General features: G+C 44.8%; 2 protein-coding genes across 2 annotated transcripts in view; both read right to left on the bottom strand.

Annotated features, from left to right (window-relative positions):
- Positions 1 to 1,227: 1,227 nt before the first annotated feature.
- Positions 1,228 to 5,267, bottom strand: LOC121878854 (gustatory receptor for sugar taste 64a-like). The gene is made up of 7 exons (XM_042385271.1): positions 5,184 to 5,267; positions 3,955 to 4,052; positions 3,507 to 3,728; positions 3,123 to 3,275; positions 2,589 to 2,785; positions 2,233 to 2,395; positions 1,228 to 1,387 (listed from the first exon to the last, which is right to left on the bottom strand). Exons 1-7 carry the CDS (start codon positions 5,265 to 5,267, stop codon positions 1,228 to 1,230), a joined length of 1,077 nt encoding a protein of 358 aa, XP_042241205.1.
- Positions 5,268 to 7,732: 2,465 nt separating this feature from the next.
- LOC121878842 overlaps positions 7,733 to 15,703 on the bottom strand; it is a 24,736-nt gene continuing 16,765 nt past the window's right edge. Inside the window, exons 2-3 of the mRNA XM_042385259.1 lie at positions 9,988 to 10,165; positions 7,733 to 9,721 (exon numbers count right to left, since the gene is read on the bottom strand). Coding sequence (XP_042241193.1) covers positions 8,448 to 9,721; positions 9,988 to 10,165 — 1,452 coding nt within the window. The 3' untranslated portion in view covers positions 7,733 to 8,447. The remainder of the gene's footprint in view (positions 9,722 to 9,987; positions 10,166 to 15,703) is intronic.

The following is a 15,703-nucleotide window of genomic DNA, read 5'->3' as shown; positions in this document are numbered from 1 at the left end:
GTCTAATCTTCAGGTAAACCCACAGACAAAACAAAGAACTGGTCGCTTAAAATACAAAACAATTATCCTTCACACTGAGCTGACAAAACGTAAACAAACTGTGAGACTTGCTGTAAATATCTCTTGTAAATGATCATACAGGAAGGGTCTTTATGATTTGACTTAAGTTAGAGGATAAATAATAATATGTGCAATTATTTTGTTCATTTACGTCTATTTGTTCATCTATGTTCACTTATGTTTATCTGTGATCACTTATGTTCATCTGTGATCACTAATGTTCATCTGTGATCATTTATGTTAACTTGTGATCACTTATGTTCACAGGTGTTCACTATGTTCACCTATGTTCAGGAGAGGGCGGCAGGTCCTGTGTTCAGCTGCAACAAAATTACCTCATAGGTCACCAGCGCCCCTGTGGTCTGTAGGGGTCAAGGTCAGGTCAGGTCAGGTCACTAAAATAATAAATGAATCAACTAATACTCTAAATTTTAACTGATTACCGAATGAAGTAGATCAGTGCTACTTCATCCTAATCCTTCTTTCAATTGATTAGTGAATGAAATGAAAATATAAACGATTTGGAATTTAATTATGAATGAAATTGTAAATCGACTCCAGCTAATTTATTATGAAAGTAAATACAACTGTCTAATTTATTCATGAATGAGACATAATATAGAAAAGTAGATAGACATATAGATAGATAGAGAGAGAGAGAGAGAGAGAAAGACACATAGACATATAGAAAGATAGATAAAGAGAGATAGATATAAAGAGAGCGAGAAAGAGAGATACTCACAGCTAGGATAAAGTTCTTTGTAACCAGGAAGAACCCGTAGCCAGACAGTCCTACTTCCTGCTCCTGTACCTGTTGCTGTAGCCGCCACACCTCCACGCTGTACCTGGGTAAGAGGATCACCTGAGGATTAGACACCCTGGCTTATTTAATATGATGATTATTAAACATTCCAACGCTAACCTTACCTAACATAGCATAACATAATCTAACTCTAACCTAACCTAACCCACTCAAGGCAGTTTTAAGGTGTTTAATCATCAGGTGAACTATGCTGGGGGTGTCTATTCTTCACGTGTTCCCCATCTTTACATACCTTAAGTGTTTACTAATTACTGTATACCTGGCCAAAAGGTGTTGGTTAATTAAATGACTTCACCTGAAATTCACGATTACGTATAGAGACAAACAGAAAAAGAGAGAGTCACTTACCGCTCGGTGGGGATGTTCAACAGTTGGACTAGGCTGTACTTGGAGGTCTCGTGAATGGCAGAACAGGTGAAGGATACCAACAGGAGACGAGCCACCAGGTGCAGGAAGGACCACGTCAAGTACAACCGAGCCACCACGTCCTCTCGGCGACTGGGTCTGTATGGAGGAGTTAATGGGACGTGTAGGGGTCCATTAGCCTCAGTGAAGACTCTGCTTGAGGTAGACTAGAGGCTCTTTAGTCTGAGAAACGAGTGTGTAATAACCTCAAGAGTTAACAGGACTATCTATGGACTATATTTGTTCCTAAAACCACTACTTCCGTAATTATCGTACTGAAAATATTAATTACTTCAACTTTTATATACACGAACTACATATTTTTTTTTTATTTCTGGCCTAAAAAAATAGCATTACAATTAAAATATAATAGTTATATTCAAATGGCATTGTCAATATTAAGAAGAAAAATAATGTAAGATTCAACAAATTGGCATCTGATCCATTTCCGAATTTGGTTTGTCAGCATAAACGACCATAACAAGACACTAGTCAGTTTTGTCAGTCAGTAATAATTTGTCTTGAAATGGAAAGGTTTTTAAAGATATTGTACAGCCTTTAACGTCACAAGGTAAGCAGTGTGGGAGCCTTACATCATTTACTAGATGAACTTGATAAATGTTGATAGAAGTTGATTATGAAAAATGCCCATCCTTTATAAGGGAACAGTGCTCAATGTGAGGCAGTAAATGTTCTTACAGTGTTTGGAACGACACACACACACACACACACACACACACACACACACACACACACACACGTAAAAATTATGTGAACGGAACTAAATATTAAAACAAAAACACTCCTAAATGCTGTTCAAACCAAGAAGCACGTTGAATATTATAAGGTTAGGTTAGGTTAGGTTAGGTTAGGTTAGGTTAGGTTAGGTTAGGTTAGGTTATCGTGAAAGATAAATAGATAGAGAGGAGGGGGGGGACACTTACCTGAGGCCGAGGTATAACTGCACCAGGATGAAGAAGAGATTGGTGACGTAGGACTGTAGGACGAGGGGCCCCAAGGCTTTATCCATGACCCTCAGTAGCTGAAGGAAGGCCAGATGATCCTCCCGCCCGCTCCTCCACTCCTCCGCCCCCCACCACCCGCACCCTGTCAAACCACCCGCGGGGAGACAAGCGTGAAGAGTTGGTTGATATGTGATTATAAAAAAAAAATCACCTGAAGATTAGGCATCCCAATTGATTTCAACTGGATGATTAGACACCTTAACGCTTTCTGGCTACCCTCACTCACCCCCCCCCCTCACTCATTCACTCACTCCTTCCCCCCACCCCTCACTCACCAGACTTGAGGCGAGCATTGTAGACCCGTATGTGGCGAGTGAGGATGATGGCGAAGCTGGCGATGAGGACGTCGACGAAGTTCCAGACGACAGTGGCGTACTTGTTGATCAGCAGGATGACGAGGCCCGTGCCGTCAGTGTACCCCAGGAGCTGTGTCTCGTACTTGTGTCCTGCCACCACGTAACACTCCAGCAACCTGTAGGAGGAGGCGTAGACGGAGGAAAGGCAGGAGGAGGCGCAGACGGGAGTGATGGAAGGAGGAGGCGTAGACGGAGGTGAGGATTGAGGCGGAGGTGATGGAAGGAGGAGGCGTAGACGGAGGTGATGGAAGGAGGAGGCGTAGACGGAGGTGATGGAAGAAGGAGGCGTAGACGGAGGTGATGGAAGGAGGAGGCGTAGACGAAGGTGAGGAAGGAGGAGGCGTAGACGGAGGTGAGGAAGGAGGAGGCGTAGACGCTCCTAGGAAACTCAACTAAGATTCGTGGACGTGTTAAAAGCTGTCATACTGCCTCGCAAATAGACTCGTTACTCACGTCCAGAAGCCGACGGTACAGTTGAGGGGGATGTTGTAGAAGACGGAGGCGGTGGTCTCCCCGGCAGCCGACAACATGAACACCACAGCACACACCACCAGCTTCACCCTCGAGGACGCCACGCCCCCCAGCCGCCCCTCAACCCCCGCCCACCTGAGGTATAATCACAAACAAGGGGAGATGCTAAAGACCTGTACGCAACTTCAGGTGAAAGTAACAGTAATTTTAATTCTCGTTGGTGGGTTCTATTAAAGATTGACCTAAATTGACCTGTTATTGCGTGATTCGATTTACTTTGGCATTTGACTACACCTGTGTCATCTTATATTGACCTAAGAGCAACATGTGAGGTCTAACCAAGTTGACCTTCCATCTGCTACTGACCTGACCATAACATCAGGGAGCTCCCAGGCGAGGCGCATCAAGAGGATGGCACCCGTGGCCCCCAGAAGGTAGAAGACGGTCGCGGTGAGGAGTGGCACCCAGTCCTCCTCACTGTCTTCCTCCTTCAGGCTCAGCAGCGCCACGACCCTCACCACCAGGAACAGTGCCATAATGGACGTCACCAACAGAGCGTACGCCGTCAGCAGGCTCAACCTCACGAACCTGTAGGAGAAACACTGTTACCAAACCAACCTGCAGGACATACACTGTTATCAAAACAACCGTATAATGACTTCAATGTGTACTAAAGCTTACGTACAGTATGAGTGTGGGTGTGTACTGTAAGCGACTTTATTAATGAATATACCCCTCAAACTTTGTCCGTTTTCTGTTATTCCTCAGACATAACGACATAAGAGAAAACTATCCAAGAGTGGTGAGGACTTACTTGAAGCGGCCGCCCTTAACAGAGAGCGGCATCAACCCGAAGACGTTGGCCAGACGCACCACAGGTACCAGGCTCCTGAAGCAGTCCACAGCCTCGTCCTGCCCACACACCCAGTATCAGGACCCGGGGGCAGACACAGAGGTGAGTAATGCAACGGGAGAAGTAAGAGAGCGTGATACACCTCCCATTTATCTATCTATCTATCTATCTATCTATCTATCTACCTATCTATCTATCTATCAATCAATCTTGAAATGACAGAAGACAACTGACTTGATGAAACAGCTAAAACAGAAACTTCATCGTCCACATCGTTGTCCCTGAAAGTTACCTGTGGTCGTAGGTCTTCCTGTCTACTCCCGTCGCCCTCTCTCCACGCCTCAAACTTTTTGTCGACCCCTCTACCCGCGGGCATGGGCTGGAGGGTGTATGGGCGCTGGCGTGGGCTGGAGGGTATATGAGCGCGGGCGTGGGTTGGAAGGTGCGTGGGTGTGGGCCGGATGGAGTGTGGTCGTGGGCGTGGGGGGGTGAAGACGTGGAGGAACATGGTGAGACGTCGTAGAAGGGATTGAAGGCGTGTTCTAGGGTCTGGCTTGATGACCATCCTGTAGGTGACGCTGCTGTGGCGGCCTGGTGTAGAGGGGCTTCTGTAGAGGCGGCACTGTGGCTAGTTCCTGGGGTTATAAGGTAAGTTTAAACTCCTCGTGTGTATGTATGTATGTATCGTGCCATTATTACCAACAAAACTGAACACGATAAAATTCATATTAAATATATTTTTTTTAGGGGGGGCGGGGTAGTATTATCTTTAAGTGGAGAGGTGAGGCCTGGGTGTGAGGAGTGAGGAAGGGTACTCACCATGCTCTGAGGAGGACCAGCTGTGAATGGTATCCAGGGTCGATGCTCACTCACCTAGTTGTCTACCAGCTGTTGAACGCCCGTGTTGCAGCGCATGTGCGAGTGTGTGTGTGTGGGAGGGGCGTGGCAGACGTGTGTGGAAGGGGTGTGAGGGGCGTGGTAGAAGTGTGTGTGGGGGGGGGGGTGTGGCAGAGGTGTGTGAGGGGATGGAGAGGAGCGTGGCAGAGGTGTTTATGTGTGTGTGAGGGCCGCGGTAGAGGTGATAATGAACTGCCACAAACACACTATACACCTTACCCATCACCACATACGAGACCTGCCAACACCACACACTCACCATACTTTAATCACACTCAACACACTTACTATACTTTTCCCCAATTCACGTCATCGGAGACAGTCTTAGGGCATCTTGTAAGACCATCCTGTACTTCTGTCCCAGCTGGTGAAGGCATTCCGTCGAAGTATATATTCTTTTTCTGTCAGTTTCTCAGTCTCTCTTGTTTCGAGTGTGTGATTGGTTGGGTGTTAGTCTGTAGGGGACGTCATATTTTAAAGCAGAAATAACTCACTAAAGCTTCGAGTATTGTTTTTTTTTTTTTTATCTGTGTATCATTTAAGGGGACGAATGAAACACTAAAACTTCGAAGCAAATATTTTATACCTTTACGTCTTCGTCTGTCTAATATTTGTCTTGTTGTTTTAAAGATTCTTAAAACATGATGCAGGTAAAATAATACCTGTCCTTCAGAACTACTCAAAAGTTAGCTTTAATTTTACCTTTGTGTGTGTGTGTGTGTGTGTGTGTGTGTGTGTGTGTGTGTGTGTGTGTGTGTGTGTTTACCTCCCTGCTAAGTGCGCCATCATCCTCCATGGTAAATGTATCGACGGGTCTTGAGTGGCCATTATGTGCGATGATGACCGACGCGCTGCTTACCTCACCTTTTTCTCCCTTGTATATAATTGGTTCTCGCTGACACTCACCTGTGATCATCAAGCAGAACCACACAGGTGAGGAAAATGACGATGACTGACACACTTCTTCTTTCAAAACCTAATTATACTCGTCATTCCTGTTATCCTTATTGGGTTTGTGTGGCAGGTGGTAGACTTTTACCTGCAGCCGAGTCACACCTACAGCAACACCTAAAGCCGAGTCACACCTACAGCAACACCTGAAGCCGAGTCACACCTACAAGCCTACAGCCAACGATTTATTACACAATCGGAAGAGTGAGAGACAAAGGGGGGAGAGAAAGAGTGAATAAGAGAGAAGAAGGGAAGAGAGAGGGAAGGAGAGGGAGTTAAACCTTTCTTGGTGTCTAATTTAACTTTTGATCACCTATCCCCTTCCCTCATTTTCTCCTTCACCATGCCTCTTCTTTCCCTCCTTTCCTTCCTTCCTTCCTTCCCTCATTCTCTCCTTCACCGTGCCTCCCTACTTTCCTTCCTTCCTTACTTCCTTCCCCCATTCTCACCTTCACCATCCCTTCCTTCCTTCCTTCCTTCCTTCCTCACTCATTTTCTCCTTCACTATCCCTCTCTATTTTCCCTCCTTTCCTTCCTTCCTTCTTTCCTTCCTTCCTTCAGGCTCTGGTAATCTCCGTCGACTACCTAGACGTAAACAGGGAGAATAAACAGGAAACATCCAACTCTATGTCACTTCCCAAGAGATATATAAACAGTTACTGAGGCGCCACTCTCACTTGGTGGCTGGAGTCTGAACCTTTGTGCTCCTGGAACACTTAAGGAACGTGGACGAGTCGAGTACCACAACACAGAGCAAACTACCACAAACGCCACTACCACCATTACAAACACCACTACCACCACCATCACCACTACCACTAGCACCATTATCACCACCACTACAACCATTACCACCACAGCTAAAACCATTCTGAATTTCATCTCTACTAAGGACATCACCTTTCCCCGACTCACCACTTCAGCTGTGTCAATAATTCCTCTGCTTAACTTGTCAGACGAAACAATAAAAATACGAAAAAAGAAACACGGCAGGAAAACAAGTATATTTACAGGTAATTACAAGTTACAACTGATTGATAACACCTGACGCAGAAATACCAACAGATAGTTTATTTACATCCCCGTCAGCGCCCTCACGTGACTGATGCCAGAACTAGTAGAAGATACGTCAGACTGCTCATTTAAGTTTTAATACCTAGTACCAAATCACAATTTTTAGAGTAAGGCCATATTTTTTGTGTCATACTCTGTTCTGTGAGAGACGGGATGTATCGAAGCCCTGAGGCGTGTTATTACAGCTGAATCGAAGCATTGAAGTCACCTCTTGTGTTTGGTAATCCGTCACGTGACCACCTTGCGCATTTTTTTACTGCATATAGGTACAGTTTACGTATAACCACATTACACACAGCCACACACACACACACACACACACACAGGAGCATCAGGCGGCATGGACTAAAAGTAATATACCGGGAGGTCTAATCTTCAGGTGATCCCTTAAAGAATACTATTAGAGGTTTAAAGGTTCCACACTACTAGTACTCCATGTGTGTACTAGTGACGTTCATAGTGTGTGTGTGTGTGTGTGTACAAGATGGTAACCCCTTAAGTAGTCTCTCGTTATAGTTCGTTTGTTTGACAGTAATTGCCAAGTAACGATCGTAGGCGCTGTTTGAAGATGACGGCATTTGTGGTGTAATTATTGCCACACTGCTCAACACCTGTCACACATATTGATGCATAATAATGACACGTGTTGCATAACTCGACGAAGATGAAGTCATTGTACTGGGTCTGTGACTATTGTTTTGGTCGGTAAGCTCAGTGACGTCATTGTACTGGGTCTGTGACTATTGTTTTGGTCGGTAAGCTCAGTGACGTCATTGTTTTGGGTATAAATACAAAACTTATATACATTACCTGACGAGTATTGTTTATTTACAAATATACACTTAATGCATTATTTACACTTATGTTATAACTATTCTACTTGTCGAGAATATAAATTACAGTATAAATTAAATATCTATACACAGATCACTCTTATAGTTATGATCCCTTAATAATAGTGTTTTCTTTACACTACGAGGGAGACGACACTTTAACCCCTTCAGTACGGGATGACAAACTAGTTTATTCAGCACAGAGACACCCCTACCCCACCGTATACAAGGGGTTAGGAGGTCATGTGTGTGTCAGGGAACTCTCACTCTCACACACACACACCACTCCTATAGGTATGACCCCTCAGTAGCAGTTTTGTTTACTTGGAGACAAGACTCATAAGAGGTGATGTGTGTCAGGAAACTCTCACGCCAGTCTATTAATGCTTAACACCATTTGGCTTAGAGTTACTGAGGCAACTCCATACAAGAGATAAAAGGCACTTTATAACGTCAGTTTAGACACAGACAACACGAAACAGTTTATATTCTTCAGGTGTAAAGCTACATATTTATTACATAGGAACAAACATTGATATTTAGTGTGGTTGTGCTTTTATATGTGTAAGATGTTGAATGATATCGTGTTGAGGTCACTTAAGGAAACGGTAATTCCAGTTGACATGAGGAACCAAGATCTGATAACACAGGGAAGATGTTGCCTTATCCTTCACACACACACACACACACAGGAGGTACTCAGGAAGATCGCCATAGCCACTTGTTGTCTTGGTCACCTCCACCCGCGTGTACAGTGCCGTCGCCAGAGTTCACGGCGGTACTGTCCTGTTGTCTTCCTTTGCGGTAGATGGGCTGTACTGTGTCATAGGCGCCGTCGATTATGTCCTGGATGCTGGTGGGGAGAGAAGCTGAGTCTGGGACACTTCCTCCTCTTGTGTTATGGTGTTGGAGTCGCAGGTTGTTGTTGTTGTTGAAGGGTTGTTGGTTCCCTTGGTGGTTCTGTTGGGGCGGTGGTCCTCGTCTGCCAGCTTGAGATAACTGCTGAAGGATGGCCAGAGGAATACCCGGGATGAAGGGCGTCCATGAGAGGTCTTCCTGTTTGTTGGGGAGAGTCTGGGGGTTCCTGATGTGATTATTATTCCCCTGATTCTGGTTACCTCGAGTGTGTGGTCTGTCTGACGCCTTCAACAGCGCTGCTAGTTGGCCCTTGAAGATGTTGCCGCTGATGCTGTTGTGTTGGATGTTATTGTGTACGGGGTTGTGTTGCTGCTGGCCCTGGGAGGTCACTACGGGTTCTCCAGGTACCGAGTTAGCTTTAAGATGAGTGACGGAGATGAGTGGAGATGGTCGAAAACCCCGCGTGTCACCTGAGGCATGTTCCACCTGAGCGGCGTCGTTGAAGGGACGAGCAGTGAAGGTCAGGTCGGGGGGACTCGGATGGAACTCAGTATCAGGGAAATTTGTCGGGGTGGACTCTGGTATTACAGTCTTAGATACAAAAATATTTTCATTATTAGAGAGTCCAATTTTGTCACCTTGGGGTCGTGTGGTCACCAGGTGGTTGTCGAAGCCCGTGTTGCCTCCGTGATGGTTCTGGAACGAGAGAGGAACTGTGGGGGCCGGGTTGGGAAGTGGTGGCTCTGGGACACTCTGAGGTACTAACCACGGTGTCACCAGTTCATCAGAGACTATTTTAGACCCGAGTGATGAGGGATCCTGACTGGTGCCGTATTTTACCCCGAGGAGTGTCTGAACCACCTCGTCCTGGAAGGCTGAGTTGCCGGGTACTCTAATGTTGCTGAGGTCGCTGGTGTGTTCACTGCTGCCGATGTCGTCGATGATGAGAATGTCGCCGTCGTCTACCATGGAGAACTCGGGGCCTCCATCCTGAGACTTGCCCTGACTGACCTTGAAGCCCTCAGGGGCCGGGTTACTTGGCAGGAACCAGGGAGGGAACTTGTACAACCAGGAATTTGGCGGAGGGTTACCAGAGGACGGCGAAGATCTTGATCCTGTTGATAAAAACGCAAATAAATCAATCAAAATATGTATGTATGTATGTATGTATGTATGTATGTATATATTTATGTATGTATGTATTTATGTATGTATGTATTTATGTATGTATGTACTTTTGTTGAATATCTAAACAGCAACTATAAAAACATTACCTTTACTTTATCATCACTTTTACATAACCTATACCTTAAACACGATGCAATGGGAAGCGTGAAAAAAATATATCCTGCTTACAATGGCTGATCCACAATACACTTGCCTCTGGCGTCGATAGCAGCTACGATTTCACTGGCTGAGGCTTTGGCGTGATCGTGGGCGTGGTCGTGATGATCGTCCCCACTACCCTGAAGACCTCTCCGTGACCTGTGGCCGCGTGAGCTCGGGACGGAGTGGCAGAGGAAGAGGCAGAATATTAACGTTGTCTTCATAGTGGCCATCTGCAACAGGGAGATTTTAAGGGGGTAAATATAGGTTAGGTTGACGTCCATTCTCTATAGCTACTACTGTTTACGGGTTAAGTAGTAGAGGTTGAGAGAGAGAGAGAGAGAGAGAGCAACACAGTACTAACGATAAACAACAAGTCAGCCTGTGTGTGTGTGTGAAGGACGTGCATTACATCAACTTGGCGGGCGTCATATGGCAGAGGAATGTGTGCTTAGACGTATTGCGGTAGTGGCTCCAGACATACACACACACATGATGAAACAGACTACAGTATAAGGTGCGTCTCTCAGGGTGGTCCTCCTCCTCTTCCTCCTCTTCCTCCTCCTCCTCCTCCTCGTAACACACTGAACACTATGCCTACAGTACACGGTTGAATGTAGTATAGAGTCTAAGGCAGTATAGAAATCTTCACAGACTTTATAGATTTCTCAGAGATCTCCACAGACATTACAGACTTCTCCTCCACTGTGGCTGTTGAGTGTCATCATCACTGTCTGTTTGTTAGTAAGACACCCGTATAATCGTATGGTGTGTGGTCACGCTGGTCTCATAAACTATAGACATTACCATCACTTACCTGTGTTAATGAGTGAATAATACGAGTTAATTGCCATAATATTAGGTTATTAGTTAGGGACCATAATTACAGTGTTGCCAATCACCTACTCCCTAGCACTCAGTCTATACATCACCTACACTGGTCTCTTAATTTAGTCAGAATTATTGGTAACATTTGTGTATATGTCATGGGGAAAAATTGTCGTAGGTAAAGTTAATTTGTAAAGTAATTAATTGGTTTGTTTATCATTCTAAAAACATACATTGATGCTAACCTAACCTAACCTATTCCCGCCTCCCAGATAGCGTTAGAGGGGGTTGGGGTGGTAAATTATCAAGTAAAATAGGCTCGGAGGGGTGCTATTCTTCAGGTGATCCCAATGCTGTAATAATTCTCCCACTCACCTACAGTACACCAAGAACAGGTAAGTGTACAGGTATAGAGTAAGCTTGTCCACACACACACACACACACACACACACACACACACACACACACACACACATACCTCACAATAACAAATCATTATGTTGGTGAAGAAAAAAACTCATTTGGTGTGTAAAGTGTTAACCACCCCCCAAACTGGTTACATGACAAGACAGGGTTACGACAGGTATAATAAATAGCTGTCTGTTACCTGTGCTCTGTTTTTAAGACAGCCCTTACAGACCGACAATAAATTTCAGTAAAAAGGAAGTGTTTTTGTCATTCTACTCTCCGGTACAGGTATAATTTACAGCACTGTACTCAGACGACTGTAAATGATTTGCCGTAAGTGTTGAAGTACTGTGATATGATCTTATATTTTAAGTCTTATAGAGAATAGGAAAATGGCGGCCATATTTATGTTGTAAAATTTCTGTCAATAATCAATCAGAACCTCGATTTTTTTTTTCACCCTCACCGCCCTAGTGACCAAGGTATTAGATTAGGTTAGGTTAGTGTAAGGTTAATTTAGCGTCAGGTTAGGTTAATTTTGGGTTAGATTAGGTAATCGTTAGGGTGGTTAATCTTTAGGTCAAATAACTTGGGGGGTAATCTTCAGGTGATAATTGTTTTGAAATACCTGAGGTAAGATGATACAGTGTTGCCAACCAGGTGATCGGTCCATTATCGACACACTGCTGAATAACCGCGGGTGAGGTGTAAACCGCGGTCAACCAGGTTCATCGACCGTGTCTGATTGCGGTTCATGTATTGTATGGCGTGTGTGTGGCAGGGGCGGATCCAGGGGAGTGGTGGGCCGGACCCCCCCTTCCCCTCCTTTTTATCAGAAAATTCCAATACTGTTCTTTTATGCAGTATTGTACTCAAGTGTTTTGTATAATAAAAAATAATTACTATTGACCACAGAATATCTCCTTACCTCAAGCGTGCATGGCTTCAAAATGTGTGTGTGTGTGTGTGTGTGTGTGCGTGTGTGTGTGTGTGTGTGTGCTCTTTAAAGATGAGCACGGGAGCTCTATGTTACAAAAAGGTTACATATAATAAGAGCAGCACCAGAGCCCCCCCCAGTATGTGAGACAGGTGGTCGTAGTTCCCTGGCCTGGTTCCCCGTGTGTGGTGTAACTCTTATTTTCTTTCTTTATGAAGTGTCTGACTGGTAAACTTGTGAGTGTGGTGGCCAGACCTATACTTAGATTGACGAAAATAAGAAATCCCTCAGATATGTGTTGTTTGAAATTTTAGAAATAGGTGAGATAATTACAGGTAATGTAGGTAATAAAGATTAATTATTATGTTTTTCTTGTAGGTGAAATAAGTTGGTGACTGTTAGTGATAAACTTGACGTGTTGTAGGAAAATATCTCGTTTGGTATAGTGGTTATCATACTCGTCTCAGAAACCAATGGTCCAGGGTTCGTTCGGGTGAAAATTTGGACTAGTTTCTTTACGCCATTTGTCTCTGTCTACCCAACAGTAATTGGAAACTTGGATATTAATCAATTTGCGGATCGGGTTTTTTTAGGTTAACGGTTAACCAATAGAGTTGGTGAATTATCCGGGCTTGTAGGTGTATCTCTTGACACCAGACTGGGTCATACAGCTCGTTAACTCAGGGTGTGGTTGTCGTGCCGGCCAGCCTCCAACACGAGACCCGGCCAATAAAGTATTATATCTAACCTAACCTAAACCTAACCTAAACCTAACCTAAACCTAACCTAACCTAAACCTAACCTAAACCTAACCTAACCTAAACCTAACCTAATCTAACCTAACCTTAAACACAACTATCACGTGAGCATGTGTTATAGTAAGGGGTTAATAGTGAGGTAGAGTGAACCAGTCGTGTCATCGTCACTCAACATTATAATTTTAGGGGGACATAAATTTCCCCAGACGCAGAGTTGCTTTATATCACAAGTACTCTGATAACTTCACTTGTTTTGTTAAAGGAGTGCGTTATTAGGTGAGTGCGTTACTAGGTGAGTGCGTTATTAGGTGAGTGCGTTACTGTGCGAGTGCGTTACTGAGGCAGCAGGTGTTACTTTAAGTGTTATGTCGTGTGACGGGATTTCATACGTGACGAGAGTCTACGTGTAGCAAATCTCTCTCTCTTTCTCGTACAAACACACACACACACACACACACACTACTCCGAACAGACACACATAGACACATACATACACACACACAAACTGTACACACATACACGCACACTCGTAGCAGCCAGTTAACAAGGAGGTCAGGCTCATGACATGATAAAACTGTCATTAATTACATCAGAAACGTTTGAAAAGCCTAATTTTTCAACAGGTGAGAGATGACGTGTGTGTGTGTGTGTGTGTGTGTGTGTGTGTGTGTGTGTGTGTGTGTTTATGACTCTTTTTTTGTCAATGTTTTTAATAACCGTGTGTGTGAAAGTTTGTTCTGGATAATTTTAAGTGAAACAAGTATCAGTATCTTGGGTGGTGGTAGATTGGGAGGGAGTGGGCAGTGGTAGGGTGGAGGGTGGGCCTGTGGTAGAATTGGGGGGGTGAAGCGGTGGTAGGGTGGAGGAATGAACCTGTGGTAGGATGGAGGTAACTACGGTGTGTCAGATCTACTTATTTACACACCCCTTACCCACCACGCCTACACCTCCTTCACTACCTACACCCCAACCACACACACACACACACACACACACACACGTTGAAACTGCATCCTCATACAGCCACACAACCTCTGCCATACATACACAGTTATACACTTGACACATAAACACACATTGTATACCTGTACTGAGCTGCCAACAGTACAAGGGGTCAGTAGAGAGAGAGAGACGGGGAGAGATAGAGAGAATGAGAGGAAGATAGAGAGAGATACTGAGAGATAGAGAGAATGAGAGGGAGATAGAGACAGATACTGAGAGATATAGAGATAAGGAGATATAGAAAGAGAGTGAGAGAGATTCAGAGATGGGTAGAAAGAGACAGAAAGAAACATAGAGAGAATACAAAAGAGATAGGAGGGATAGAGAGAGAAAGATAGGAAGAGAGAAAAGGTGAGAGAGGTAGAAAATGAATGAGAGATACTAAGAAATATATGAAGAGTGAGAGACATAAGAACCGAGAATAAGTGTGTGTGTGTGAGAGAGAGAGAGAGAGAGAGAGAGAGAGAGAGAGAGCAACAGAAGAACAAGAACAGCGAGATATAATTAATTACAACCCAATTAACCACCATTACAAAGATCTTCACTAATTATTTAAGAAATTAATGGTATTTGAGTCTGGAGGAGGAGGAGGAGGAGGTGGTACTCGAGTGTGGAGAAGGAGGTGGAGGTGGTACTTGAGTCTGGAGGAGGAGGTGGTTGAAGGTTGTACTCGAGTCTGCTGGAGGAACAGTCACCCCTGGGGTCTTGAAGCATCATTACAACAGTGAACTAACCTAAGCTTTCTCATCAGCTTCCGTGAGATTCTTGAACGTAACGATGTGGTTGTGGGGCCAGGCTGACGTGAGAGAGACATTCCAATTATTTATAAGCTTTATTATACATTGGTCCAGCAACAACAAAAGTGATGTCACCCATCCTCAAACCATTTGTATGGCGTAATGCAGCGTACCACAGGTGAGTGTATCTCTCATCTCACACACACACACACACACACACACACACACACACACACACACACACACACACACACACACACACACACACACACACACACACGGAGCTTTAAATGACGTCATATATTTCACTATCACAATCAGTAACCTAACCTAACCTACCTGTACTATCATCATCTCAGGTGCTGTTTTGTTGCTTCCAAGTACAGGTGTTTACGTCACAGGTGTTTACGTCACAGGTGTTTACGTCACAGGTGTTTACGTCATCATTCTCCTCCTCCTCCTCCCTGCCCTGATGTGAATGGACGGTAACTGTCTATAAGGGGCATTGGGTGTTGTTGCTTCCCCTGTCTACTGTCTGCCGGAGTTGAGAAGATGTATGGCTGTGGAGTGTCTGTCTGTCTGTCTGTCTGTCTGTCTGTCTGTCTGTCTATCTGTCTGTCTGTCCGCCAGTGTGTGTATTTGTCGGCTTCTATATCCCGTCTAGATAAAACCCAGATACGGTAAACTCTTCTCAACAATCACGCTCTCCCCAAACCTCCCCCAGCCTCCTCCAATCTCCCCTAGCCTCCCTCAAATCTCCCCCGATCTCTCCAAATCTCCCCCAGCCTCCCCCAAATCTTCCCCTAGAGAAACTGAGAGCCGCTAGTCCACCTTTGTTGTTTAGTCTCTCTCTCTCTCTCTCTCTCTCTCTCTCTCTCTCTCTCTCTCTCTCTCTCTCTCTTCACCCTCAGTGCCCTCACCCAGCTGCTCACTGACTCAGCATCTCTTGACCACCTTGGTGACGAAAAAGTAAACATTTACTCCAGATCTGCTCCTCTCACCACCTTCAGGATATTTGACTGGTAACGTGTCCTCTACTGCGTGTTCCCTTGGCCTGTGTGTCTTGTCTTTGGGGTCTTGTGTTGCGTTCGTCTTTTCTCC

Source organism: Homarus americanus, unplaced genomic scaffold (genome assembly GCF_018991925.1).
Source record: "Homarus americanus isolate GMGI-L3 unplaced genomic scaffold, GMGI_Hamer_2.0 scaffold54840, whole genome shotgun sequence".
NCBI classification, from domain to species: Eukaryota; Metazoa; Arthropoda; class Malacostraca; order Decapoda; family Nephropidae; genus Homarus; species Homarus americanus.
Note: the sequence above shows the minus strand (reverse complement) of the source record. Positions and strands in the feature narration are given on the sequence as shown.

Bases quoted from the DNA above. Each gene is read 5' to 3' on its own strand.
- LOC121878854 (XM_042385271.1), bottom strand. From the start codon at position 5,267: ATGCCTTCACCAGCTGGGACAGAAGTACAGGATGGTCTTACAAGATGC. The intron at 4,053-5,183 runs GTATAGTAAGTG...GTGTGTGGGCAG, and splicing joins ATGACGTGAATTGGGGAAAA to GACGAGGCTGTGGACTGCTT. The intron at 2,786-3,122 runs GTGAGTAACGAG...CTCCTCCTACAG, and splicing joins TGTACCGTCGGCTTCTGGAC to GTTGCTGGAGTGTTACGTGG.